General features: G+C 38.2%; 2 protein-coding genes across 2 annotated transcripts; both read left to right on the forward strand.

Annotated features, from left to right (window-relative positions):
• Positions 1–15,403, forward strand: c16orf87.L (chromosome 16 open reading frame 87 L homeolog). The gene is given in 4 exon segments (NM_001094897.2): positions 1–56; positions 9,993–10,089; positions 13,634–13,816; positions 14,899–15,403. Coding segments are annotated over 4 exon segments (435 nt in total). The 5' UTR covers positions 1–20; the 3' UTR covers positions 15,018–15,403.
• Positions 15,088–25,250, forward strand: LOC121403027 (UPF0547 protein C16orf87 homolog). Its single transcript, XM_041590236.1, has 4 exons — positions 15,088–15,260; positions 22,002–22,090; positions 22,939–23,121; positions 24,760–25,250. The coding sequence occupies exons 1-4, from the start codon at positions 15,088–15,090 to the stop codon at positions 24,876–24,878; spliced, it is 564 nt and encodes a 187-aa protein (XP_041446170.1). The 3' UTR covers positions 24,879–25,250.
• Positions 25,251–26,281: the final 1,031 nt, after the last annotated feature.

Consider the following 26,281-nt stretch of genomic DNA (forward strand, 5'->3'; position numbering starts at 1 on the left):
CTGAGCCGAGAAAGTAAAAAATGGCCACCAAGTCCTGTCCGCAGTGTGACCAACAGGTGAGAGCTGGCATGAGCCACTGGGAGTCCTTGCTGTGCAGGGGGTGGGGGAGTATGGTACGATAAGCCCAATATGAAATGTATGTGTATGGCATTATCTGAGATGGCATTCTTACATGTTATTCCTGTCTGTTAGTATAATGCTGATGTGCGATATTCTCGCCAGTTGTAGGGATGATCACCATAGGCGCTTCCTTTTCTTTAAATCGAATGGAACGTGTGTTGTTAGATGTGTGATCTGTTAAGCCATGTGGGCAGACCTTATGTTTATGCTTTCTCCAGTGTGATTGTGTGTCAGTGTGAATGAGTGTTGGCACATGGGTGCAGTAACAATGCTCTTATTATAAGGCACCGCTTGTCATTCCGCCAATGTACCTCTGTCCTGTCATATCAAATAGCAGGTATGGGACTGGGGAGATTATGTCTACTTAAATACTATCTAACAATAAATAACCAGTAGGATTTTTTTTTTTTTGGCATGAACATGGATTTTGATAACTTTGTTATCAAGGGGCTTATTATTGCGAAGAACCGTATATTAAATAGGACTAATTGGAAGTGACATTCCTGTGCTCAAAACTTTTGGATAATGGATCCCAACTATATTTACAAGACATGTGACTTCTTGATTTCTGATACCGTAAGAATCACAAAGGGGTGGTTCATCTTTAAGTTAACTTTTAGTATGTTATAGAATGTCCAATTCCTAGTAACTTTGCAATTGGCCTTCATTATTTATATTTTATCGTTTTTGAGTTATTTGCATTTTTCTTCTCACTCTTTCCCGCTTTCAATTGGGGGTCACTGACCCCCCATCTAAAACAAATGCTCTGTAAGCCTTCACATTTAGGGGCCCATTTATTTAGTTCGAGTGAAGGAATAGAGGAAAAATAGTTTGAATTTCAAATGGTCGAATATGGCTACTTCGACCATCGAATGGGCTACTTTGACCTTCGACTTCGAACGATTCAAACTAAAAATCGTTCGACTATTCGATAGTCGAACTACTGTCTCTTTAAAAAATTCTTCGACCCCCTAGTTCGCCACCTAAAACCTACCGAGGCCAATGTTAGCCTATGGGGAAGGTCCCCATAGGCTTCCTAACAATTTTCTGATCGAAGGAATATCCTTCGATCGATGGATTAAAATCCTTCAAATCGCTCGATTCGAAGGATTTAATCGTTCGATCGAACGATTATTCGTTCGATCGTAGGTATAGCGGTAAATCCTTTGACTTCGATATTCGAAGCTGAAAGGATTTAACTTCAACGGTCAAATATCGAGGGTTAATTAACCCTCGATATTCGACCCTAGGTAAATGTGCCCCTTATTGTTATTACTACTTTTTTTTTTTTTTTTTACTCATCTTTCTGTTCAGGCCCTCTCCTATTCATATTCCAGTTTCTGTGCATGGTTGCTATGGTAATTTGGGCCCTAGAAACCAAATTGGTGAAAATGCAAACTGAAGAGCTGCTAGATAACTTAAAAACCGCAAATAATAAAAAATGAAAGCCAATTGCAAATAGTCTCAGAATATCCCTCTCTACATCATGCAAAAAGAAATGTTTGTTTTTAAATAGGGGAATGAGACCTAATATAATTAATTATATGGTATTTCTTTAAGATTCGCAGTTGAGGTCAAAGGTTTTTTAATTTTAAAGCAGAAATGAGTTATATTATTATTAGCAACTCATATTTTTATCACCTATTTTGTTGTTTCTTGTAGGTTTAGTTTTTAAGTTTTAATTGGATATTGCATTAATATCCTTAATGTTTGATCACAATTAGTTGGCAGCACAAAAGTGTGAACAGTGTTAATCCCTTTTTGTATGTTTTATTGTGTGCCATTATTACTGTACAGGGATGGGACCTATTATCCATAATACTTGGGACCTGAGATTTCCCGGTTAAGGGGTCTGTCCATATTTTGGATCTCCATAAACATCAGTGAAATCCAATAGGAATGTTTTGTCTCCAAACTCCAATACAGATTAATTATATTTTGGTTAGGATCAAGTACAAGGTACTGTTTTATTACTACAGAGAAAAAGGAAATAACTTTAAAAAATGTGTATTATTTGATTGAAATGGAGTCTATAGGAGATAACCTTCCTGTAATTTGGAGCTTTCTGGATAATAGGATTCCAGATAATGGATTCCTTAGCTGTTCTGCTTGCTGCCACGTGATAAGAAAAAACAACGTGCTAGCCTTGTATCACTGTAATATAGAAGAATAGTTTTAAAGGGGAAGTGTGATCAGCTCTCTGAAATGCATGTGCTTAATGGTTGATTTATTCAGCTGTGTGTATTTGCACGCATTATTTGCATAGAAACCAAGTCAGCAAAATACTTTATTTATTCACTGTATCACTTCTTCATTTTCATGTCACACAAACAACTGGTAGCTCTCTTTAGCTAGGAGATTTCTAAACTTTGTATGGGGACTTTCTGGGCTTCAGTTTGTGGCAGATCGTTTTTTGGGACAAATACAGCATTAACTAAACAAAAATAAATTACAGCATTAAATTACTCATTTACAGCAGAAAATCATCTATATTAAATTAACTCTGTGAATTCCCCCTCTTACCACCCCTCTACCAATGAGAGAAATATCTCATTAGATGTCCATTGTGATTTGCTAAGTTTACCTGGTCTTCTGAAATCTAAAACTGACGAGCATATGCTGTGTCTCAGGGTAAAAGAAAGATACTTGTGGGGATATACTTACAGTCATGTATCTTCCTTACTATATGGCTGCTTTATTTTGGTGTACAGGTATGGGATCCATTATCTGGAAAGCGCCAAATTACGGAAAGGCCATCTCCCATAGACTCCATTTATGCAGATAATCTAAATTTAGAATTTTAATAATAAAACATTACCTTGTGCTAAGATACAGTACTGTACATTACCCACCTAAGATATAATTAATCCTTACAGTACTGTACAGTACCCACCTAAGATATAATTAATCCTTATTGGAGGCAAAAACAGCCTATTGGGTATTTAATGTATACACGATTTTTTAGTACACTTAACGTATGAAGATCCAAAATACAGAAAGATCCATTTTTCGGAAAACCCCAGGTCCCGAGCATTCTGCATAATAGGTCCCATACCTGTACAATAAGGTACTGGTATGGGACCACTTATCAAGAATGCTCGGGACCTGGGGTTTTCCGGATAAGGGATCTTTCTGTATTTTGGATCATCATACCTTAAGTCATGTAAAAATCATGTAAACATTAAACATTAATAGGTGGGTTCTGCTTCCAATAAGGATTAACTATATCTTGGTTGGGATCAAGTACAAGTTACTCTCCCACAGTCTAGGTTCTAGTGCATCTCCCCCTCTCTCCGTGGCATAGAGTAGGCAGGCCGTATAGAAAGAATCTAGAAACTGAGGATTTGCAGGTTGTATAACTTTTGCTTTGTAGTGCAGAAGTCCCTTCTATTATGTTGGTGCTGTTGGTTTCTAAATCTGAAAAAATAAATACAAGGTTGTCTGTAGTCCAGACAGAACCTGTAACTGCCGGAAGCTGAGTGGTTGTTTTACAATATGTACTGTACTTGGATGGGACCTGTCCAGAATGCTCGGGACCTGTGGTTTTCTGGATAAGGGGTCGTTCCATAATTTGGATCTCCATACTTTATAACTCTGCTAAAAAATCATGTAAACATGAATTAAACCCAATAAAATTGTTTAGCCTCCAATAAGGATTACTTTTATCTTAGTTAGGACGAAGTACAAGTTACTGTTGTATTATTACAAAGAAAAAGGAAATTATTTTAAGAAAAAAAAAATAGAGTCTATGGGAGATGTATTCCTGTAATTTGGAGCTTTGTGGATAACAGGTTTCCACATAAAAACTTTGTAGGTAATGTACCGAATCCACTTTTTGGGATTCGGACAAATACCGGAATGGGAAGGCAAAATGTAGGGAAAAAAAAGTTTTTTACTTCCTTGTTTTGTGACAAAAAGTTATGTGATTCCCCCTCCCGCCTGCAATTTGCATATGCAAATTAGGACTTTGATTTGGTTTGACCAGGCACGAGGATTCAGCCGGATCCAGAACCGAATCCTAGATTTGGTTCATCCCTAAAAATTTTAGGTTTTACCGTGAATGCAATAAACAACACCCAATATGTTAACACCCAGCAGATACAGGTAGGGATGGGCAGATTCTTTTGCCTTTTTTCGCGTGGAAATGACGCCCATAGACTTGTATGGCATCAGCGATTTTTCGCCGGTGACTAATTTTTGACGTAACGGGTCAAATTCGCTCATCCCTAGATACAGGGGTTATGCTTTTCATTACAGCTGGAAGGTGATCACATTGAGACTGAGCACAAAGCAAGTAACAGCAAAATGGGGCAAGCTGTGTCTAGCTCTAGCTGACACAAGTCATTTCACATGCAGCCTTTTGTTCCCGTCCTTATGCCTTTCATCTCACCCATGTGTATCATGTGGCAAAACAGGATCCTTCCTCTTTCACTAATATTTTGGAATACAATGGTATTTTTCCCTAAATACTGTACATTTTCTTGGTTGTATTTCAAAGCTGCGTAGTGACAAGCCTCCCTCAGTGGAAACACCCCATTAATAATAAGGTTTTTAAACTCATGAATTTTCTATTCACAGAGCTCACATTCTTGTATTTGGCCTGATCTCAGCAAATTCCAGTTTAGAATAACTTCTCTAAATTTAATACACAAACTGTCCGTGACAAAGCAGGCAGCAGTCAATACTGACATTATTCGTGTCAGGACACATTGCCCAAAGAACAGACACGGTGTATCCATTCATCTTTGTCTGAGGGCTTTAAATGTGCATTTGGTGAAAGGTATGCTCAGTACGTCAAATGCATTTTTTTGAAACTCAAGTGAATTTTTAAAGGCCAACATACATTTCTTCATTTTATCGTACTTTGAAGGTGTAAAAATTGCAGTGTATTTTGTTAGCAAAAAATACAATGGAACACAGCTGTGCAATAACGCAGTGTAACAATTTTAGTCATTCAGTATATGCAGCTTTGTATTAGTAGGCATAAATATTAATACAATGATATGCTCCTCTAAAATACCAGTTAAAAGCTTTGTTTAATAGGAGTTCCTCATGTTTTGGACCTATATTATCTAATGTTTACACTGTTAATCTGCTATGTTTCATGTATTTGCCAGGCGGGAGGAGTGTGGAGTAAGGTTAAATAGTAAAATGCAAGAACACGCAGTACTTTATCTAAGGTAGAGGTCTTCAGACCCCTTTGCAGTCAAATGTTTGCTTGGGCCCCCATAGCTTATAACAGGGTCACAGACTTGATGAACCTAGCAAGCACTATCCTATCATCATCATCATTTATATATATAGCGCTGTCAAGATACGCAGTGCTTTACTGCAAATGCATCCTATAGTTTCACCAATATATAAATAATGATTTACTCACAAATTTCACCTTAACTGGCCTTCAGTCCATGCCACACCTTTTTACGGCTTTAAGTCCTTCTTGTAGGGCCAGCCACACAGCCAGGGGCGATCCTGGCCCCTCTGCAGTTGCTGCTGCCCCCCCTCCCCCAATAATACGCTCTTAAAGTACCAGGAGCAGCATTTTTGCTGCCCCTGGTACCTAGTGGGGCGCTGCCGCCTGATGCGACAGCCTCAACTCGCCTCATTGGCGAAGCACCCCTGCACACAGCTTTGGAATCACTGATCTAAGGTAACATTGTGGTAATGGAGATATTCTCTCAATAACCATTGGCACACATGAAGATTCGGGGTATATTAGTCGCCCAGTGACACATCTTCTCTTCTTCGTGCGACTAATCTCACTGATATGTCTTCCTGCCAGCAAGAATATGAACTGGAAACCCATAATCCAAAAAGGGACAAATTATGGGAAGGCCACCTCCCATAGAATCCATTTAAATCAAATAATTCAAAATGTTAAAAATATGATTCATCCTTGTTAGACACCAAACAATCCCATTCTGTTTATTTAATGTTTAAATTATTTTTTTAGTTGACTTAAAGTATGGTGATCCAAATTATAGAAAGATGCCTTATCGGGAAAAGCATTCTGTATAACAGGTCCCATACCTGTAAAATGCCCGTTTTGTGGCATTTTTTTTGAGTATCTTAAAATTGATTATTATACCGAATTTTGTTATAGGTTGACATTGATTTCTATTTATTCATTATTAACAAATAGAGCTTGCTTTGTAGCCCCTATAAAACATTCTTAAAAGTTATAAGCAACAGAACAGATGGGAACATCTACTGCAGGGTCAGGTATTGACGTCAGAAAGACTAGGGGGGTTATTAGACTAGGGGGGTTATTTATCAAAGTTCAAATTTTTGGGTTTTTTAGACCTCGAATGAACTCACAACTAGAATGGTTTCTAATTTAAGATAAAAACTCGAATGGAAAAAAACTAGAATTAGCGAGTTTGAACTTAGCGACCCGAAAACTCGAATTGATCAGGTTTTCGGGGGAAAAAAACAACTTTTCGAGTGACACCCTCGAAAAAACCTCAAACATCATGAAGGCTGTTAACATCTTCAAATAGTTCAAGGGTCCTTTCCATTAACTTCTACATGACCTCGACAGGTTTTAGATTTTAGTGTATTTTCAGATTCACGCTATTTCCAGGGTCGGATTATAATAAATCTAGAAAAATTTGAGTTTTTTTAAATCAGATTTTTGACTCCAGAATAACTTTGAAAACTCATTTTTTTGTGGAAGACACAATTCGAACTTTAATAAATCTGCACCTAAATGACTGCAGATCTGTTTTTCTTTCATAATTCCATCTAGTTACTCTGACAATTGAAAGTGACCTCTTTCAGTTCAGCGCTATTATCAAAACACTGCATAAAAGGGAAATGTTAAATAAGTATTTGACTTGTTTAGTTCCCTTTGTGCTTTAGTAGAAAAAGAGCATTTGCTGGTGCTTCCTGCCTAGTGATAAACAGCAGTGCTGTCTTGCCTGCTCCGAAATATTGTGTGACTACATGCCCAGTCAGGGGCTATCCCCAGCTCTCACAACTTCTTTGCATCAGCTTCTCCTTTCTGCAGTATATGCTACAAGTGATGTACTGGGGTGCACCAAACCTAATACAAGAGGTAAAGTGGGCCCTGTTAAACCCTTAACAAAGGAAGCATGCATGGTGCTGCTGGCTTTCACTATGACAAATACCGTAGGATATCCTGCACTGCTCTTGCTCATCTCTCTAACCCTTCATTTAAATAATCTCAATGGAGAAATAACTTTCTGAGCTCTAATTGTATCAAGGGAACATCAGATGGGTTGGTGCAAATTAGTAATAAAGAAAAGAAATTGGATCCCAGATAAAAAATGCCTTTTGGGGGTTATTTATCAAAAGTCGAGTTTGTGAGTTTTTTTCTACCTCGAATACAACTTACTTACAACTGCTTATTTATGAAAAAACTCGAATGTAAATAACTAGAATGAATGCAATCGGGGAAAAAACTCGAATACTTGAATTGATTGAGTTGTTTGCGGAAAAAAAACTTGAATAGCTCGAATTGATAGAGTTTTTCAAGTGCAAACCACAGAAAACCCCCTGAAAATAATGAAGGCTAAAAACATCTTCAAATTGTTCAAGGGACCTCTGCCATTGACTTCTACATAACCTTGGTAGGTTTTAGCTGGAGTATTTTCAGATTTGAGCTTTTTGCAACTTCTGGGCAAAATTAGATTTTTTATTTTTTATCCTGAAAAATTCTAGTTTTTTCTGAAACTACCCTCGAAAAACTAATTTTTCAGGAAAAACACAACTCAACCTTTGATAAATAGCCCACTATATATGTATACAGTGTACAGGAAAACTCAAACTGTGATACATGTTGATGTACAGTAATCACACCTAGACCTGAAATGTCTCAAGTCTAAGTAAAAAACCCACCCGCAAAGTTAAATAGAAAATAACACTTGCTTCCTTCTTCAGAGGATTTGCAATTTACTTTTATTTTCTGTTTTTAACCATTTAAAAGTTATAGATGGTTTTGTGTTGCTAAGCTGGAGGCGAGGGACGTGAAGCTGGCTGCCCTAGGTTACACTGAATATGCAAGTGGCTATTCAAAGCCGAATCCGAACCTTAATTTGCATATGCAAATTAGGGGTGGGAAGGGGAAAACATTTTTCACTTCCTTGTTTTCTGACAAAAAGTCACGTGATTTCCCTCCCCGCCCCTAATTTGCATATGCAAATTAGGATTCGAATTTGGTTTGGCTGGGCAGAAGGATTCAGCTGAATCCGAATCCTGCTGAAAAAGGCCGAATCCCGATACACAATACATAATATCATTCTTAAGTATAGCAATATAACTTTACCCATAAATCAATATAATATTTAAGCAATACAAAATGCTAACAATGCTATTATGGATGTAGATTATAATTGGACAACATCACTAAAAGTAGACCCACATTAGTCACTCCTGCCCTATACAAATTATTATGTCAGGATCACACAGGAGATACTATTCAGGGCTGTGGAGTCGGTACATAAATCCTTTGACTCTGAATTCGGTCGCCTCAGTTTATGGTACCTTCGACTCCGACTCCTCTGTTTTTAAAGGAACAGGAACACCAAAAAATTAAAGTGTAACAAAGTAATTAAAATATAACGTACTGTTGCTCTGCACTGGTAAAAGCTGTATGCTTGCTTTGTAAAGAAATAGAAAAGGGCGTACACACTCCCTGGCCCTCCTCAATTTCCAGAATCTGGTGCTCGGTCCTCTAGGGAGACGGCCCTCCCCTGAATCCACGGTAAACCGCAAAGGAGGAACCGGCACACAGAGATGAGCCCCCGAAACATTGTGTATCATTTGACACATTAAACACTTGGGGTCAGTCACCTTTTGCATTCAATTCTGTGTGCCGGTTCCTCGTTTGTTGTGGTTTATAAAGAATTCTATAGTTTATAAAAACAAGCTGCTGTTAGCTATGGGGGGAGCCATTCAAGCTTGGGAAAAAAAGAAAAAAGGCACAGGTTACATAGCAGATAACGGATAAAACACCATTGTATTGGACTGGGCTTATCTGTTATGTGCTATCTAACCTGTGCCGTTTCTCCTGTAGCTGGAATGGCTGCCCCCATGGCCACACAGCAGCTTTTTTATATCAACTATATTAGTCTAATCCAATGGGACTGCACAGCATTTCACCTTGTTGAGGTGTTACAAAAAATCTTCATTGATTTATAAGCCCATATACAAACACACAAAGGGCAATGTTTCAGGCCCTACTGGACCCTTTATCAAACCAGGCTTGATAAAGGGTCCAGTAGGGCCCAAAAAGTTGCCCTTTGTGTGTTTGTTTATGGGCTAATAAATCACTGAAGATTTTTTGCAACACTACCAGAGTGCTACTGGATTTTTTTCACTGGATGCATCAATTGACCCAGCTAGCAGGCAAGGATCTTCTGGTCTAGCACAGGTGGATACAAGAGGGTAGAGCACTCCTAATTATTGCTTTTACTTGTTGAGGTGTTAGTCATGATTTGAGGGCTGACTTCCAGACTTTGCGTGTGCCTCTAAAACACGATGGGTATGCCAGTGTCCAAGTGCACAAGTCATGGGTTGTAGTCCTCTTTCTTTCTTACACAGACAAAGTACAAAGGAATACCTATGATATTATAAATATATCCCTTGTATGAAGAGTGCCATTATGCCCCCTGTTCTAATGGGCAAACCCCCTTGCCCAACATGCCACGCATTCTCTCGGTTTATTGTAATAGTCTAAACACAATAGTAGCCTTGGAAGGTCTTTCGGAGCAATGGCTGTTCACAAAGACTAATACTGGAGGCAGAGCAACATTTACAAAAACTTTGGGAAAATAAACCAAATTGGAAATAAACATTTATTAAATTTCAGTTTGGAAGCCTTGTGCTAATTGTTTTTTTTTACTCTTCAGGTTCCTGTTGCCTGCAAATCCTGCCCTTGTGGATATATATTTATAAGTCGGAAACTTCTACATGCAAAACAGTCACAGAGATTACCCCCTACATCAGGTAACCACTTTTATGTAGATGTCCAAACCATGCTTATAACATTTATATTTATATACATGTTTCCCACTCCATTACTCTTATTTAAAGAAACTCTCAGGCCTAAAGGACTTTTCATCAGGGTGTTCCTATTTTGGTCCCACATATTCCTTGTTGGGCACATGCACAGTACAGTAAAGTGTGAAAATGACTGTATCACACATACACACGCGCTTATTGAGGGTGGCACAGGGGATACTTGGGAGCTGGGAATAAGATGGCAACATGGCACTTTGCTGAACGGTAACCCAGGTCAATACGGTTTTTAGTTGTTACTTGGGGTTTCCTTTAGTGATATGACTAGATTTACTTCAACATCACAGTGTACCGTATAGAATACAGCATATGTATAAAACAGTGTAGTAAATGTTTAGTTGTTGGCCAAATTCTGGCATAAAAAATAAAATATAAATTAAGGGGGTTATTATATAAGTCCGAATGCCAAAAACTCAAAAAATTAGAGTACTTTTTACTATAAAATCTGAATTTTTTAATCAGAAAAAAATCTCAGACCTGCCAAAGTTGTATTTAAGTCCATGGGAGAGGACCCTATCCTATTTAGAAGTTTCTGTGGTCTGCGCTGGAATTAGCCAGAAAATCCGATAATTTCGGACTTTTCGGACAAAAATCCGAAAAATTCAGACTTTTCGGGGAAAAAGTCCAAAAAAAATAAAATCGCTCAATTTTTTCACGTTTCTCCCCGATCCTATTAAATAAGGTCCAATTGTGGATTCTAGTTTGCTCTGACTTTTTGCATTTAAATAGTCAGATAAATTCGAACTTTGATAAATAAGGTCCCCAAGTGCTGCCAAATTTTAGACAGCTTTTCACTTCTTACTTTGTTTTCTTGATTTATTTGAATTGACCTCAATATGTTAAGCTGCGTCTAAGGTAATGTAAAAGTTGTAAATTATTTAATAAAAATGTATATAAGTTGTAATTGTAAATTCCATAAGCTGTGTACATTTTGGCATTAGCGTGGCTTTAAATGATTTATACACCATTATAAATACCATGCTATACAAGCGGATCCTTCTCTGATATGAGGTGGGTGATATCAGCTGGACCAGACAATCCATTGACAATGCAGACTGTCAGGGCGAGGATCACATCAATGGTACTATACAGTCCTTACCCAAACAGGATTTTTAACCCTGCCTGTATTTGAGCGATTTTCAAGCAGGCCAGTTTGTTGGGACAGATGTACTTCCTACTCAGTCTGAAGGGCCCAAATCAGCATCTTAAATCTGCGCACGTATGGCCACCTTTGAAATATAATTCCCATTTTCTCTTTTGAGTACAGCTGGCCTCAATGACACACTGGTCACACATATTGCAATTTTTACTGCAGCTTGTCTCTATGTTGTTTTGGTAACAGTGCAGGTAAGGCAGCTATAAAGCTCATCCTATATACTAACCGAAGGCCTATCTATGTCCCGAGTGGAGGGGAGGCAGATGCGCACGCAACTTCGGTTAGGATCTATGAGATGCGCGCGCAACTTCAGCCGAAAGACATAGATGCGGCCTTCGATTAGCAGATGTGCTGGAAGGTTAGGATCAGAACAGGTTAGGATCGGGGAGGCAGATGCGCTGGAAGGTTAGGATCTAGGGAGGCAGATGCGCTCACCGTCTCCTTCTGCCTCCCGCCGCCTCTTCTTTCCTGCTCACTCAGGCGGCGACCGCTGGAAGGTTAGGATCTAGGGAGGCAGATGCGCTCACCGTCACACTAGGGGAACCGGTTGCGTACCTGCACGAAAGTCTGTATAAGCGTCGGCCATCTTGCTACTCCTCTGCGACTTTGTCATCCGCCCACTGCCAAATCCGCCCACTAAAGTCTGTATAAGCGTCGGCCATCTTGCTACTCCTCTGCGAGTTTGTCATCCGCCCACTAAAGTCTGTATAAGCATCGGCCATCTTGCTACTCCTTTGCAAGTTTGTCTAATGGCGGCGCTAGCGTCACTCTAGGAGGGGAACCGGTTGCGTACCTGCACGAAAGTCTGTATAAGCGTCGGCCATCTTGCTACTCCTCTGCGACTTTGTCATCCGCCCACTGCCAAATCCGCCCACTAAAGTCTGTATAAGCGTCGGCCATCTTGCTACTCCTCTGCGAGTTTGTCATCCGCCCACTAAAGTCTGTATAAGCGTCGGCCATCTTGCTACTCCTTTGCAAGTTTGTCTAATGGCGGCGCTAGCGTCACTCTAGGAGGGGAACCGGTTGCGTACCTGCGTGGGTGGCCATTTTTAGCAAAACGGGCTATATTATCTCCAAAAAATATTGATGTTGACATGATAAACAACCAAGTGATTGCATTACTTCCTGGACAAAGCTGTGTCTTTCTGAGTACTGACTGTATTGATTCTGAAGACGAAAGTGAGAAACTTAACTTCCCATTAGAATATTTAAACACTATCAACAATGCTGGATTACCACAACACAATCTTATACTCAAAGTAGGAACAATAGTCATGCTGTTAAGAAACCTTAAGGGTAGGGGCACACGGCGCGATTTCGCCGCGATTCTGCGCTAAGCGAGTTGTCGCTGCGTTTTTTAAGCCGAAATAGCTTTGCTAACTTTGGCGCTGGCGTCAATGCAAATCGCGGCGAAATCGCTGCGCTAATTCACACGCGGCGATTCGTTTTCTATTGTCGTCCGAAGTTGCCTCGCTGAGCGTTTCCGGGCGACAGTAGAAAAAGAATCGCCGCGTGTGAATTAGCGCAGCGATTTCGCCACGATTTGCATTGACGCCAGCGCCAAAGTTAGCAAAGCTATTTCGGCTTAAAAAACGCAGCGACAACTCGCCCAGCGCAGAATCGCGGCGAAATCGCGCCGTGTGCCCCTACCCTAACACTAAGCAAGGTTTATGTAACGGTACACGGTTGGTTGTGAAGAGCATGAGACAAAATGTTATCAAGGCAGAAGTGCTTACAGGATCCCATAGCGGTGATACTGTTTTGATTCCCAGAATTGACCTTACCAGTTCTGACCAGGAATTACCTTTTAAACTTAAACGACGACAATTCCCCATTAAGGCTGCATTTGCCATGACAATCAACAAATCACAAGGACAAACATTGGATAAAGTCGGCATTTACCTATCTGAGCCTGTGTTTGGTCATGGTCAACTTTATGTTGCATTTTCAAGAGTGCAGCGTTCATCTGATGTTAAAGTCAAGATTTTAAGTACAGCTCACCAGGGAGAACTCATTCAAGGACAGGAGAACATTTTCACAAAAAATGTTGTTTATAAAGAAATTTTTCAGTAACACTTTACTACCAATAAACTCAAAATTTAAGAATTCTAATAGCAGATAGGTAATAACAAGCAATAGGCACAGATTCACTCTACATCCCCACAAATTAGCGTCGCCAGTTGCTGCCTGGGGATGCCGAGTGAATCCGCACCCATCGCATTTTGCTGCCTCACTGTTGTTACCATTCTTTCATTAACGATTCTTTAGAGAATCGGGGGTTTACTGGTACATCCTATTTGTCTCTTTTTTATTTAGAAAATCGATCAGATCCAAAAAGACGTCGAACTGAGCGGATCAAAAGAGAGAGAATACACACTGCAGTAAATAGAGACTTGGAGAACAGGAAAAGATCACGATCCAACAGCCAGTCTGAAGCTTCCAGACGGGGAAGAGGCCGACCAAAAACAGCAACAACCAAAAAGCATGAAGAAGAGAAAGGTAGAAGATAGATTTTTAGATAGAAGTTATTGCCTAATCATTTTTAGGCTCTAATATAATATATGCACCTTTTTAGGCTGTAATATATATGCACCTTTTTTTTCACCAAAGACCTTGGATTGTGCTTTTTATTTTGTTATTTGCACACCTGTTTATGACCAGCACCCAGGCATTTTCTTTTTGGTTTGGTGGTTCACCAGCTCTGTTTTTTTTTATATATATTTATATATATATATAACAGACTAGAAAATGTCTATATAACAGACTAGAAAATGCAACCTGTTGATCGGTTGCTATGGGTTGTTAGTAACAAGTATCAGGCCTTAGACCATTTATTATATAGAGTTATATAAGTTACAAAAGATCATTCAAAAGCTGCATTTGAAATGAATCAATTTACAAATTTGCCGCAATTATAGCCACCACAGTATTTTATAGGGCAGTAACCGTAATACAGCTCTTACCACACACGCTTTCCTTTAAATATACTATGAGGGCATGCTTGTTCATAATCATGTTATCAGCAGTATAAAGATTGCTAATATGGAATAAAAAAAAGTAATATGCAAAGAGTTTAGAAGGGCAATCTGAGAAATGTTGTATTGGTCTATTTGGGGTATATGTCCTTTTTATATTAAAAGACAAAATATGCAAATTTTACCTTTAATTAAAGAATTTCAAATGAGGTCTCCCTGTAGTAAATAAAAGAGTAGGCCTTCTCATAGTATTTCCTCATAGTGCTGGGTTCCGAATATTTAGCAGCCAGTATTACTATGGGCAGACTCTGCAGCTTTTTGTGAAAATGAATGTTTCCTCTTGCACATCTCTGCCTATGCACTTACTAACAAACTACAGTCTAAACTTACTACTTTGTTTAGGGAAAAAAGGCAGATACTGATCATCTATCCACACCGGACGTACTCTCCCATATTGTATCTGTAAACTTACTCTTATCAACAATAAATCTCATTAACCAACAGCTATGTGTTGTATGCCTCTCTAATTCATTCTCAGTTGTGCCTCCTATTTCTTGCCTCCATCCTTCTTAATGGTTTACAGTGTTTTCTTTCTCTTTTTTTTAGAAAAGCAAGAAAAAGAAGTTGATATGTATGCCAACCTGTCAGATGAAAAAGCATTTGTGTTTTCAGTTGCTCTCGCTGAAATTAACAGAAAAATTATCAACCAAAGGCTAATACTCTGACCCGATTCAACAGAACCAACCTCAATGTTATATACAAAGTCAAACCCACCTGGCTGTATCAGCACAGATCATGGACTCTGCATCTTTGGGGAACCTCAGAGAGACTTCTGCACAAAAGACTGTTTTGTACCAAGAGATGCAGCAATGCTTTACTCTCTTTGACACAGAAATGTTTATTTTATTGGATATTATCCAGTTACCCAACCCTTTCAGATGTGGAGCAAACTCTGGAAGCCAGCCAGTGTAGGTGTATTTAAATGCTTGATAAAATGTTATATATATTATATATCTATAAATATATAGATTTCATTTTTGCTGTTAAATTAAAAATTAAAACATGTATAGTTTATATAACCTTTATATATTAAACAGTTGTTACACTCAAATGTGCCCTTTGATATGTTATTTATTGGATTTGCATCATTGCAGTGTATGACTCCAACAGGGGCATAATGCTTATAAAATACATAGGGGGGTTATTTATCAGAGGTCGAGTTTGTGAGTTTTTTTGACCTCGACTAAACTCACAATTTGAATGTTTGCTTATTTATGAAAAAAACCTGAATGTAAAATACTAGATTGAATGCAATCTGGGGGGAAAACTAAAGTACTCCAACTGATCGAGTTAACGGCAAAAGAATAGTGTGAATTGATCAAATTTTCAAGTGCAAACCACTGAAAAAAACTCGAAAATCATGAAGGCTAAAAACATCTTCAAATGGTTCAAGGGACCTCTGCCACTGATTTCTACATGACCTCGACAGGTTTTAGCTGGAGTATTTTCGAACGTCAGCTTTTTGCAAGTTCGGGAAATAATAAATCTCGAAAAATTTTAGTTTTTTTTTTATCCAGGAAAATTCGAGTTTTTACTGAAACTACTAGGGATGCACCGAATCCGTTCGGGATTCGGCCAGGATTCAGCCTTTTTTAGCAGGATTCGTATTCAGTTGAATCCTTCTGCCGAACGAACCGAATCCTAATTTGCATATGCAAATTAGGGGTGGGGAGGGAAATTGTGTGATTTTTTTTTGTCACAAAACAAGGAAGTAAATAATGTTTTCCCCTTCCCACCCCTAATTTGCATATGAAAATTAGGGTTCGGTATTTGGCAGAATCTTTTGCAAAGGATTCTGGGGTTCAGGCAATTCCAAATAGTGGATTCGGTGCATCCCTAGAAACTACCCTCGAAAACTCGAATTTTTTGGGAAAAACACAATTCGACCTTTGATAAATAACCTCTGGGCCAGGATTTATGGAAAGGCCACCAAGGCCCAGGCCTAGGGCGGCAGGATTTTAGGGGGCGGCATGCTGCCCAACCACACCCACATTGGTTCAGAAACACTGGGGATGGGGTTGATTGGGCTGGACGGAAAATTTAGATTGGATGCTTTTGAAGACGCCCAAACATCGGCCATTGTTAGTGCTGAATCATCAGATACAGGTAGAATTCTATTGTTTCTACCTGTATTTCTGACGATTCAGCTCTACACGTGTGTATTGAAACATAATCTTTCTTATAAAGATCTTTTCCAAGAAAGATCGTAATTGTTACGTCTATGGCCACCTTTAGGCATAGAGGCAGGGTAAGCAATTATTTCCATTCAGCACTTCCTAGAAGTCTATTCATTCCCCCCTCTCTCCTCACCATCTAATTGTGCAGCCAGTCCTGAGCACCAGGCCCCCATATTGGCGTATAAAGGATTTTCGTATGATGCAAAGCTTGTGTTCATAACTGCCCACAAAATGGCTGCTGCCTGCTTTCTGTGCTTGTGAATTCCAAGACTAAAAAACAAGATTTGAAATTAATTCTTAAGGTGACATGTCCCCTTTAAGATGAATTTGGAGTCAAATTGCAGTTCAATGTAGGTTAACAACAGAGAATCCAAAGCCACAATCTCCTGGATGAAATGTCATTTTTTTACTCCACACTACTGCAGTTTTGCCAGTTTACCTCCATCTTTCTGAAGCTGATGTAATTAACAAAATTATTTTCAAATAAAATGAACTCGAAACAACTTTAACTTCAAAGTGGCTTAAGTTGTAGTTCAAATCTGTGCGGAGAAATTTGGTACTTTAAATTCACTAGTGGTGTTCTGAAACGAACTCCAAAATGTTTTAATGCAAATAATGTATATATTTTTGTGAATTTGCCCCTTGGTGTCATTGAGTCCTACTATGCTTCTTTGTTTTCTCTGCTTCAGTTTCTAATTATTTACATATTTATGGAGGCTGTTCCATTAGACCAGTCTGTCTAATTAAATATGACGAAGGGCATGAGCCTTAAGGTGGCCATAGACGCACAGATAATATCGTACAAAACGAATTTTCATCCGATATTCGTTGCGTGTATGGTGGAAAAAGAGCCGACCGATATCGGCAGAAGACTTGGATATCGGTCGGCTCGTCGATCGGGCTGGATGGAAAATTTTGATCGGGTGCCTTTGAAGGGATCCAAATATCGCCCATTGTTAGTGCTGAATCGTCAGATACAGGTAGAATTCTATTGTTTTTTCCCGTATATCTACCTGTATATCTGACGATTCAGCTCTACACGTGTGTATTGAAACAAACGATCTTACTTGAAAAGATCTTTTCCAAGAAAGATCGTAATTGTTACGTCTATGGCCACCTTTAGTCTTAGCTGTGACAGCCCACTAACTACAATGCAGTGCAAGAAATTCTAGTTTAATTCGTAGTGTTTTCCAGTGTTGGTGCTGGAAAGCGTTCTGTAGGATTCAGTGCCATTTTATTTGCTGAGCTAACTAGTGGGATCAAAATGTCTCTTAAGCATTGATTATGAAATTGAAGGTATTGATTTTTGGGTATTTACTGGTAATTATCTAGGATCAAAATGGTTACTGAGAAGTAAGTGTATTACCCATTTTTTAAGATAGAAGGTGTAGATTTTACATAGTTACAATTTGCATAGTTACAATTTGCATTTCCATATACCGTACAAGAATACATGGTGCTATTTGAGCAGCATAAACAGTTCGCTGTGCCTGAATTACACTAGGTGAGTAAGTGGAACACTCCTAGGGGTAGATTCACTAAAGGACGAAGCGCCAATTCGCAGGTGTTGCCACCCGCAGGCGCCAATTCGCTAGCGAAAGAGACCATCACTAGCTTTCATTCGCACTCTGTCGCCAGGCAACTTTTCGCTCTGGCGAAAGGTCGTTACTTTGCAAATTCAGTAAAGTGCAGATTCAGTAACGTAACTACAGGGGGCAGGCCTTGGAGCGGGACGCACAGCCAGGCCCCCGTCCCCCTCCGTACGCCCGGAATCTCCTGGAAATGGTTGCGTGCTAGCTGCCGGGGGGACCCTGAGGGGGTGTGGGCCATGGCCCAATCACACCCCCAACTCCCGCCGTAGTTACGCCACTGTGCGGATTTTACTGAACGTTACTTCTTTCGCCAGAGTTGACCTTGCCACCTCAGACCAGGCGAAGTGCTAAATAGAAGCTAGATCTTCCTCAATCTTCCTTCACTTACATCATATTGTGTGTGCCGAAAACACATTAAAGTTCCAAAAACGCTGGCTACTTTTTCTTTTGTGAAGTGAGTTTGCCTGCAAAGGTCCTAACAAACTTTTTTCGGGGAACCGGTTTTCTCCAGACATTTCATAACATATGGAACATTCATTTTACAGTGGGCTCATGTGTAGGGCATTATATTAACTCTCTTGTCTTTATTAAGGTTCCCTGGACATGTATAAGAAAAAGTAATAACTTCAAGCATTTGCCCCAACATTTATAAGAAAGATCTCCATACAACTTTAAATTACCCGCCGTATGCAAAGTGACCTAAGGGCAAGATCACTAACGAATTTTCGCTAGGCACAAATGACCGCTAGCGCAGCTTCGCTAAGAAATACTCGCACTGCCGAAGTAACATTAGTGAAAAGTTGCCAGCGTTCAGCTCCCAGTACGAAACTCTGCATATTAGTGAATTGGCGTAGTTGTAGCATTTGCTCCTTGCGAACTGGTGCAAGCTGTGCGAAAATGACGCTGGCGAAAATTCGGCTGTTAGTGAATCTACCCTCTAATTTCTTATGTGCCTCTCCCTTTGCCTGATAACTATGTGTTTTGGCTTGGAGTGGCAAATGGAGAGTTAAAATACCATACTAGTTATACAGCATTTGAGCTAAAAATATAACATCATGCCAACAATGGCATCCATAAGTAGCACACCATTTTAATTGCTCAAGCAACTTGCAACAGCTGACGTGCATGTGAGCCGGTGTTAAAGTCTTCTACACATATCACTGTAGGCTTTGATTTCCAATCTTTCAGACAAGCAGTGTTTTCAAGCAATTTATAAGTCACGAGCATTAGTGGCATGCGTCAATTTTTAATTATTAACTTTTAGTATTTTATAGAGTGGCAAATCCTAAGCAACTTTTCAATTTGACTTTATTATTTCTTTTTTTATAGTTTTTGAATTATTTGCCTTCTGACTCTTTCCAGCTTTCAAATGAGGTCACTGATCCCATGTAAAAAAACAAATGCTCTGTAAGGCTACACATTATTGGTAATGCTACTTTATTACATGTCTTCCTATGTAGGCCCTCTCCTCTTCTTATTCAGATCAAGACATGGTTGCTAATGGACCCTAGAAACCAGATTGTTAAAATTACAAACTGGAGAACTGCTGAATAAAAAAAAAAACAAAACCCCACAACTAATAAAAAAAATGAAAACCAATTGCAAATTGTCTCAGAATATCACTCTCTACATCATACTAAAACTTAATTTAAAGGTGAACAACCCCCTAAAAATGGCAACATTTATAATGTTGGGAGGTGATTAGACACTCAGTTTACTCACCTTTTGCTAGTTTATAAGTTTGCAGATGCTTTCATCATATTGTCTATATAGTAACTATTTTTGTATTCAGTGTCTACATAGGGGCATATGAAATAAAAATGTATAGCTTTAAATCATAGGAGGAGAGGACCATTCGTAGAACAAGTTCCCCTCAACCTGCCACTTTTAGTTCTATATAGGGAGATCATTTAGTTCTAAAGAGGGAAATATTCCTTCATTTTCCAGTAAGTTTTTTTTAATTTTTGCCATTGAAAGATAAGTTTGAGTGCACCTTTATATGCTAGTGAATGCTAGTGTGCTCCTCAACTCTCTCCTAGATTGCATTGTCTCCCACATCACTTGTGTGGCTTGTACCTATCATATTAGAAGTGGGGTGTTCCAAATTTGTGCAGGGCCACACCAGCCCCCGTCCTGCAGTGCGCAACCAAGTACGCGCGTGCGTAACCGTGCGCAACCGAGTACGCGCGTGCGTAACCGTGCGCAACCGAGGACGCACGTGCGCAATCGCGCGCAACCGAGGACGCACGAGCGCAAAGCACTTTAAATTCAGAGAGCGCACCCAATTTCACTGAGTTAAAAACTTGCCGGACTAGGGGTAGGCTGCATGCATGTGATGTGAGGTACGTGCCCGATGCCCCCAAGCTTTGCGCCCTGTGCCTCTTCTGTCTACCCCACTAGTTCCAGTCCTGTCACTATCCCATGTTTATTTGATGCCTGACAGTGTTCTGCGTGTATCAATGCACTGGCATGTTGGTGTGTTCTTTATAGATCAGATCATAGATATTAGATAGCAAAAATGTCATGCTTTTGAGTAATTTTCAAAGAGAGTATGTCTGATAAATACTCTCTTTTAATTGCTTTGCAGGAATTTGGACTTAAAAGCGGTTGAGGTCAACTACCCATTGTGATATCATGAAGAAAAGCGGGCTATGATGTGGCAAGAAGAGCTTTAAAAAAAGTCATAGGGGTATATTTATCAATGAGTGAAATTAAAGATAGCCACTTCATTTCTATGGGATTTTTAAAATCAGTGGGTGCAAGTGAAAGTTGATACAGTAAATACGCCTTTCAAAATCCCATAGAAATGAATGGAGAGTGGCAGAATTTCACTTTAGCAGAATGTGCCGATCTTTAATTTCACTCTTTGAAATATATACCCCATAAATGTAGGTTAAACCAAAGTCTGTGCATATATTTATTATTTAAATTTAGGGAATTATTCATGTTACACTCCAGTGATTCATTGGAATCGAATATTGTATATACTTTACAAGCCAGGAAGTGTTATAGTGAATAAAGTACCCCACTTGTAAAATATAAGGATATATTTAAGGGATATATAGGGATATATATATATAAGTTACCAAGGAGTTCCATGACCATATAAAAACATGAGGCCGAATGACAAGTGTTTTTATACAGGTCATGGAACTCCAAGTTGACTTCTAATATCCTTGTACTTTATTTATTATAATACACAAGTCAAGTCACAGAAATGACATTACTAAGCTCCGATAATAACAGATGACATCACTAGGCACCATTTATAAGGATATAATTTACATGATATTCATGTGTATTATATATATATATATATATATATATATATATATATATTATGAATGAAGCCAAAACATATTTGACTTTTCAAACCTGTAATTTTTTTTTTTCTGTAACTAGATGGCACTGCTGTGTTAATATTACTCACACATAAAATTGCATCGACTTTATATCTATATTACAAACGTATTTTGTTACTGGCTGCTTCTCACCTATATGAGAAAAATCATGGATAAATTATTTCAAAATGCATGTAATGTGCAATGTAACCTGTGCCGTTTCTCCTGCAGCTAGAATGGCTGCCCCCATGGCTACACAGCAGCTTTTTTATATCAACTATATTAGTTGATTCTCTTTACACCTGGGGCTGCAAAGAGATCTTTTTCTACTGTGTAGCACACTTTAACTGATTCTAATAATAACAAAATAGTAACCTCAAAGTGTTGAGTAGCAATGGCTGTTCACAAAGACACAAAGACTAATTCTGGAGGCAGAGAAACATTTACAAAAACTTTGGAAAAATAAACCAAATTGGAAATAAACATTTATTAATTTTCAGTTTGGAAGCCTTGTGCTAATTGTTTTTTTTACTCTTCAGGTTCTGCAAATCCTGCCCTTGTGGATATATATTTATAAGTCGGAAACTTCTACATGCAAAACAGTCACAGAGATTACCCCCTACATCAGGTAACCACTTTTTTGTAGATGTCCAAACCATGCTTATAACATTTATATTTATATACATGTTTCCCACTCCATTACTCTTATTTAAAGAAACTCTCAGGCCTACAGGACTTTTTATCAGGGTGTTCCTATTTTGCTCCCACATATTCCTTGCTGGGCACATGCACAGTACAGTAAAGTGTGAAAATGACTGTATCACACATACACACGCGCTTATTGAGGGTGGCACAGGGGATACTTGGGAGCTGGGAATAAGATGGCAACATGGCACTTTGCTGAACGGTAACCCAGGTCAATACGGTTTTTAGTTGTTAAAATTACTTGGGGTTTCCTTTAGTGATATGACTAGATTTACTTCAACATCACAGTGTACCGTATAGAATACAGCATATTTATAAAACAGTGTAGTAAATGTTTAGTAGTTGGCAAAATCCTGGCATAAAAAATAAAATAGAAATTAAGGGGGTTATTTATTAAAGTCCGAATGCCAAAAACTCAAAAATTTCGAGTTCGTTTTTCTATAAAATCCGTTTTTTTTTTATCAGGAAAAAAAACTTGATTTTTTCAAGATTTATTAAACCCTGAGGATGGAAAAAGTTCAAATTTGAAAATCGGGCATCTCAGACCTGCCAAAGTTGTATTTAAGTCAATGGGAGAAGACCCTATTCTATTTAGAAGTTTTTGTGGTCTGTGCTGGAATTAACCAGAAAATCCGATAATTTCGGATTTTTCGGACAAAAATCCGAAAAAATTCTGACTTTTCGGGAAAAACTCAAAAAAAAAATAAAATAAAGTTTCACTCAATTTTTTCATGTTTGTCCCCACATCCTATTTGTCTCTTTTTTATTTAGAAAATGGATCAGATCCAAAAAGACATCAAACTGAGCGGATGAAAAGAGAGAGAATACACACTGCAGTAAATAGAGACTTGGAGAACAGGAAAAGATCACGATCCAACAGCCAGTCTGATGCTTCCAGACGGGGAAGAGGCCGACCAAAATCAGCAACAACCAAAAAGCATGAAGAAGAGAAAGGTAGAAGATAATTTCTCAACAGTTGTTAAAATGTTAAATATCTTTTTATTAAAGGAACGCATCGCCTCATTGTTAAGTTATTGCCTAATCATTTTTAGGCTCTAATCTATATATAAATAACAAAATGAAAGCGCACTCCAAGATCTTTGGTGAAAAAAAGGTGCTTGACTTTATTACAACATTTCGGCTCCTACACTCGAGCCGTCATCAGGAAGACTTCGAAGAAACGTTGTAGTAAAGTCAAGCACTTTTTTTCACCAAAGACCTTGGAGTGCGCTTTCATTTTGTTATTTGCACACCTGTTTATGACCAGCACCCAGGCATTTTCTTTTGGTTTGGTGGTTCACCAGCTCTGGACTTTATATATATATATATAAATATATATTTAACTATGTAACTATATATAGAGGGATAGAGAGAGAGAAAATGACCAGCAACACCAAGATATCTTGTGAAATGCTTAATAAAGTGTATTGAAAATTACATGAAAAGCCGACGTGATGTAACAGTCCACACAAACGTCACGTTGTTTTTTCATGTAATTTTCAATACACCTCATTGAGCATTTCACAAGATATCTTGGTGTTGCTGGTCATTTTTTCACTATTTAACCCATTTACCTTGCACCCGAGGCAAACATTTAAAGCAGAGTGCTGCCCGCACGAAGATATATATATATATATATATATATATATATATATATATATATATATATAGTAATGTAATAAAAGTTCACCCTCATCTAGTAACCAATAGCAACCAATTAGATATGTGTTTTCAAACAGACTAGAAAATGCAACCTGTTGATTGGTTGCTATGGGTTGTTAGTAACAAGTATCAGGCTTTAGACCATTTATTATATAGACCAAATAAGTTACAAAAGATCAATCAAAATCTGCATTTGAAATGAATCAATTTACAAATTTGCCGCAATTATAGCCATCACAGTATTTTATAGGGCAGTAACCGTAATACAGCTCTTACCACACACGCTTTCCTTTAAATATACTATGAGGGCATGCTTGTTCATAATCATGTTATCAGCAGTATAAAGATTGCTAATATGGAATAAAAAAAAGTAATATGCAAAGAGTTTAGAAGGGCAATCTGAGAAATGTTGTATTGGTCTATTGGGGTATATGTCCATTTTATATTAAAATACATGATATGAAAATTAATTTTCCCTTTAATTAAGGAATTTCAAATGAGGTCTCAGTGTAGTAAATAAAAGAGTAGGCCGTCTCATACTATTTTCTACCTTGATATATATATCTTGTAACTTTGGGCAGAAGTACAGCATTTTGGTATTGTTTGGTACAAGATTATTACTATGTGCAGACTCTGCAGCTTTTTGTGAAAATGAATGTTTCCTCTTGCACATCTCTGCCTATGCACTTACTAACAAACTACAGTCTAAGCTTACTACTTTGTTTAGGGAAAAAAGGCAGATACTGATCATCTATCCACACCGGACGTACTCTCCCATATTGTATCTATAAACTTACTCTTATCAACAATAAATCTCATTAACCAACAGCTATGTGTTGTATGCCTCTCTAATTCATTCTCAGTTGTGCCTCCTATTTCTCACCTCCATCCTTCTTAATGTTTTACACTTTTCTCTTTCTCCTTTTTTAGAAAAGCAAGAAAAAGAAGTTGATATGTATGCCAACCTGTCAGATGAAAAATCATTTGTGTTTTCAGTTGCTCTCGCTGAAATTAACAGAAAAATTATCAACCAAAGGCTAATACTCTGACCCGATTCAACAGAACCAACCTCAATGTTATATACAAAGTCAAGCCCATCTGGCTGTATCAGCACAGATCATGGACTCTGCATCTTTGGGGAACCTCAGAGAGACTTCTGCACAAAAGACTGTTTTGTACCAAGAGATGCAGCAATGCTTTACTCTCTTTGACACAGAAATGTTTATTTTATTGGATATTATCCAGTTACCCAACCCTTTCAGATGTGGAGCAAACTCTGGCAGCCAGCCAGTGTAGGTGTATTTAAATGCTTGATAAAATGTTATATATATTATATATCTATAAATATATAGATTTCATTTTTGCTGTTAAATTAAAAATATGTATAGTTTATATAACCTTTATATATTAAACAGTTGTTACACTCAAATGTGCCCTTTGATATGTTAATTATTGTATTTGCATCATTGCAGTATATGACTCCTAACAGGGGCATAATGCTTATAAAATACATAGAGTGTACATTTATTTACATTTATCAGAGGTCGAGTTTGTGAGTTTTTTTCGACCTCAACTAAACTCACAATTTGAATGTTTGCTTATTTATGAAAAAAACCTGAATGTAAAATACTAGATTGAATGCAATCTGGGGGAAAATTATCTGACGATTCAGCTCTACACGTGTGTATTGAAACAAACAATCTTTCTTGGAAAGATCTTTTCCAAGAAATATCGTAATTGTTATGTCTTTGGCCACCTTTAGGCATAGGCAGGGTAAGCAATTACTTTCCATTCAGCACTTCCTAGATGTCTATTCATTCCCCCTCTCTCCATCTAATAGTGAAGCCAGTCCTGGGCATGAGCACCAGGCCCCCCATTTTGACATATAAAAGATTTTTGCATGATGCTGTGCTTGTGAATTCCAACACTTAAAAACACAAGATTTAAACAGTTTTTAAGTAAAGTTTATTTTGCTTAACTAACAAACTCCAAAATGTCCCAAACTCTGGTACAAAATGGAATAAGGTTTTGGTGAGTTTGACATTCTTTTAACACAAATAATGTATATATTTTTTGTGAATTTGCCCCTTTGTATCATTGAGTCCTACTATGATTCTTTTTTTCTCTGCTTCAGTTTCTAATGATTTACATACGTATGGAGGCTGTTGCATTAGACCAGTCTGTGCAATTAAATATGATGAAGAACATGAGCCGTGGTCTTAGCTGTGACAGCCCACTTACTACAATGCAGTGCAAGAAATTCTAGTTTAATTTGTAGTGGTTTTCCAGTGTTGTTGCTGGAAAACGTTCTGTAGGATTCAGTGCCATTTTATTTGCTGAGATTACTAGTGGGATCAAAATGTCTCTATGAAGAATTGATGATGAAATTTAAGTTATTGATTTTTGGGTATTTACTGGTAATTATCTAGGATCAAAGTGGTTACTGAGAAGT

Source organism: Xenopus laevis, chromosome 4L (genome assembly GCF_017654675.1).
Source record: "Xenopus laevis strain J_2021 chromosome 4L, Xenopus_laevis_v10.1, whole genome shotgun sequence".
In the NCBI taxonomy this organism is placed as follows: domain Eukaryota; kingdom Metazoa; phylum Chordata; class Amphibia; order Anura; family Pipidae; genus Xenopus; species Xenopus laevis.

Bases quoted from the DNA above. Each gene is read 5' to 3' on its own strand.
- LOC121403027 (XM_041590236.1), top strand. From the start codon at position 15,088: ATGGACTCTGCATCTTTGGGGAACCTCAGAGAGACTTCTGCACAAAAG. The intron at 22,091-22,938 runs GTAACCACTTTT...TTTTTTATTTAG, and splicing joins GAGATTACCCCCTACATCAG to AAAATGGATCAGATCCAAAA. The intron at 23,122-24,759 runs GTAGAAGATAAT...CTCCTTTTTTAG, and splicing joins AAAGCATGAAGAAGAGAAAG to AAAAGCAAGAAAAAGAAGTT.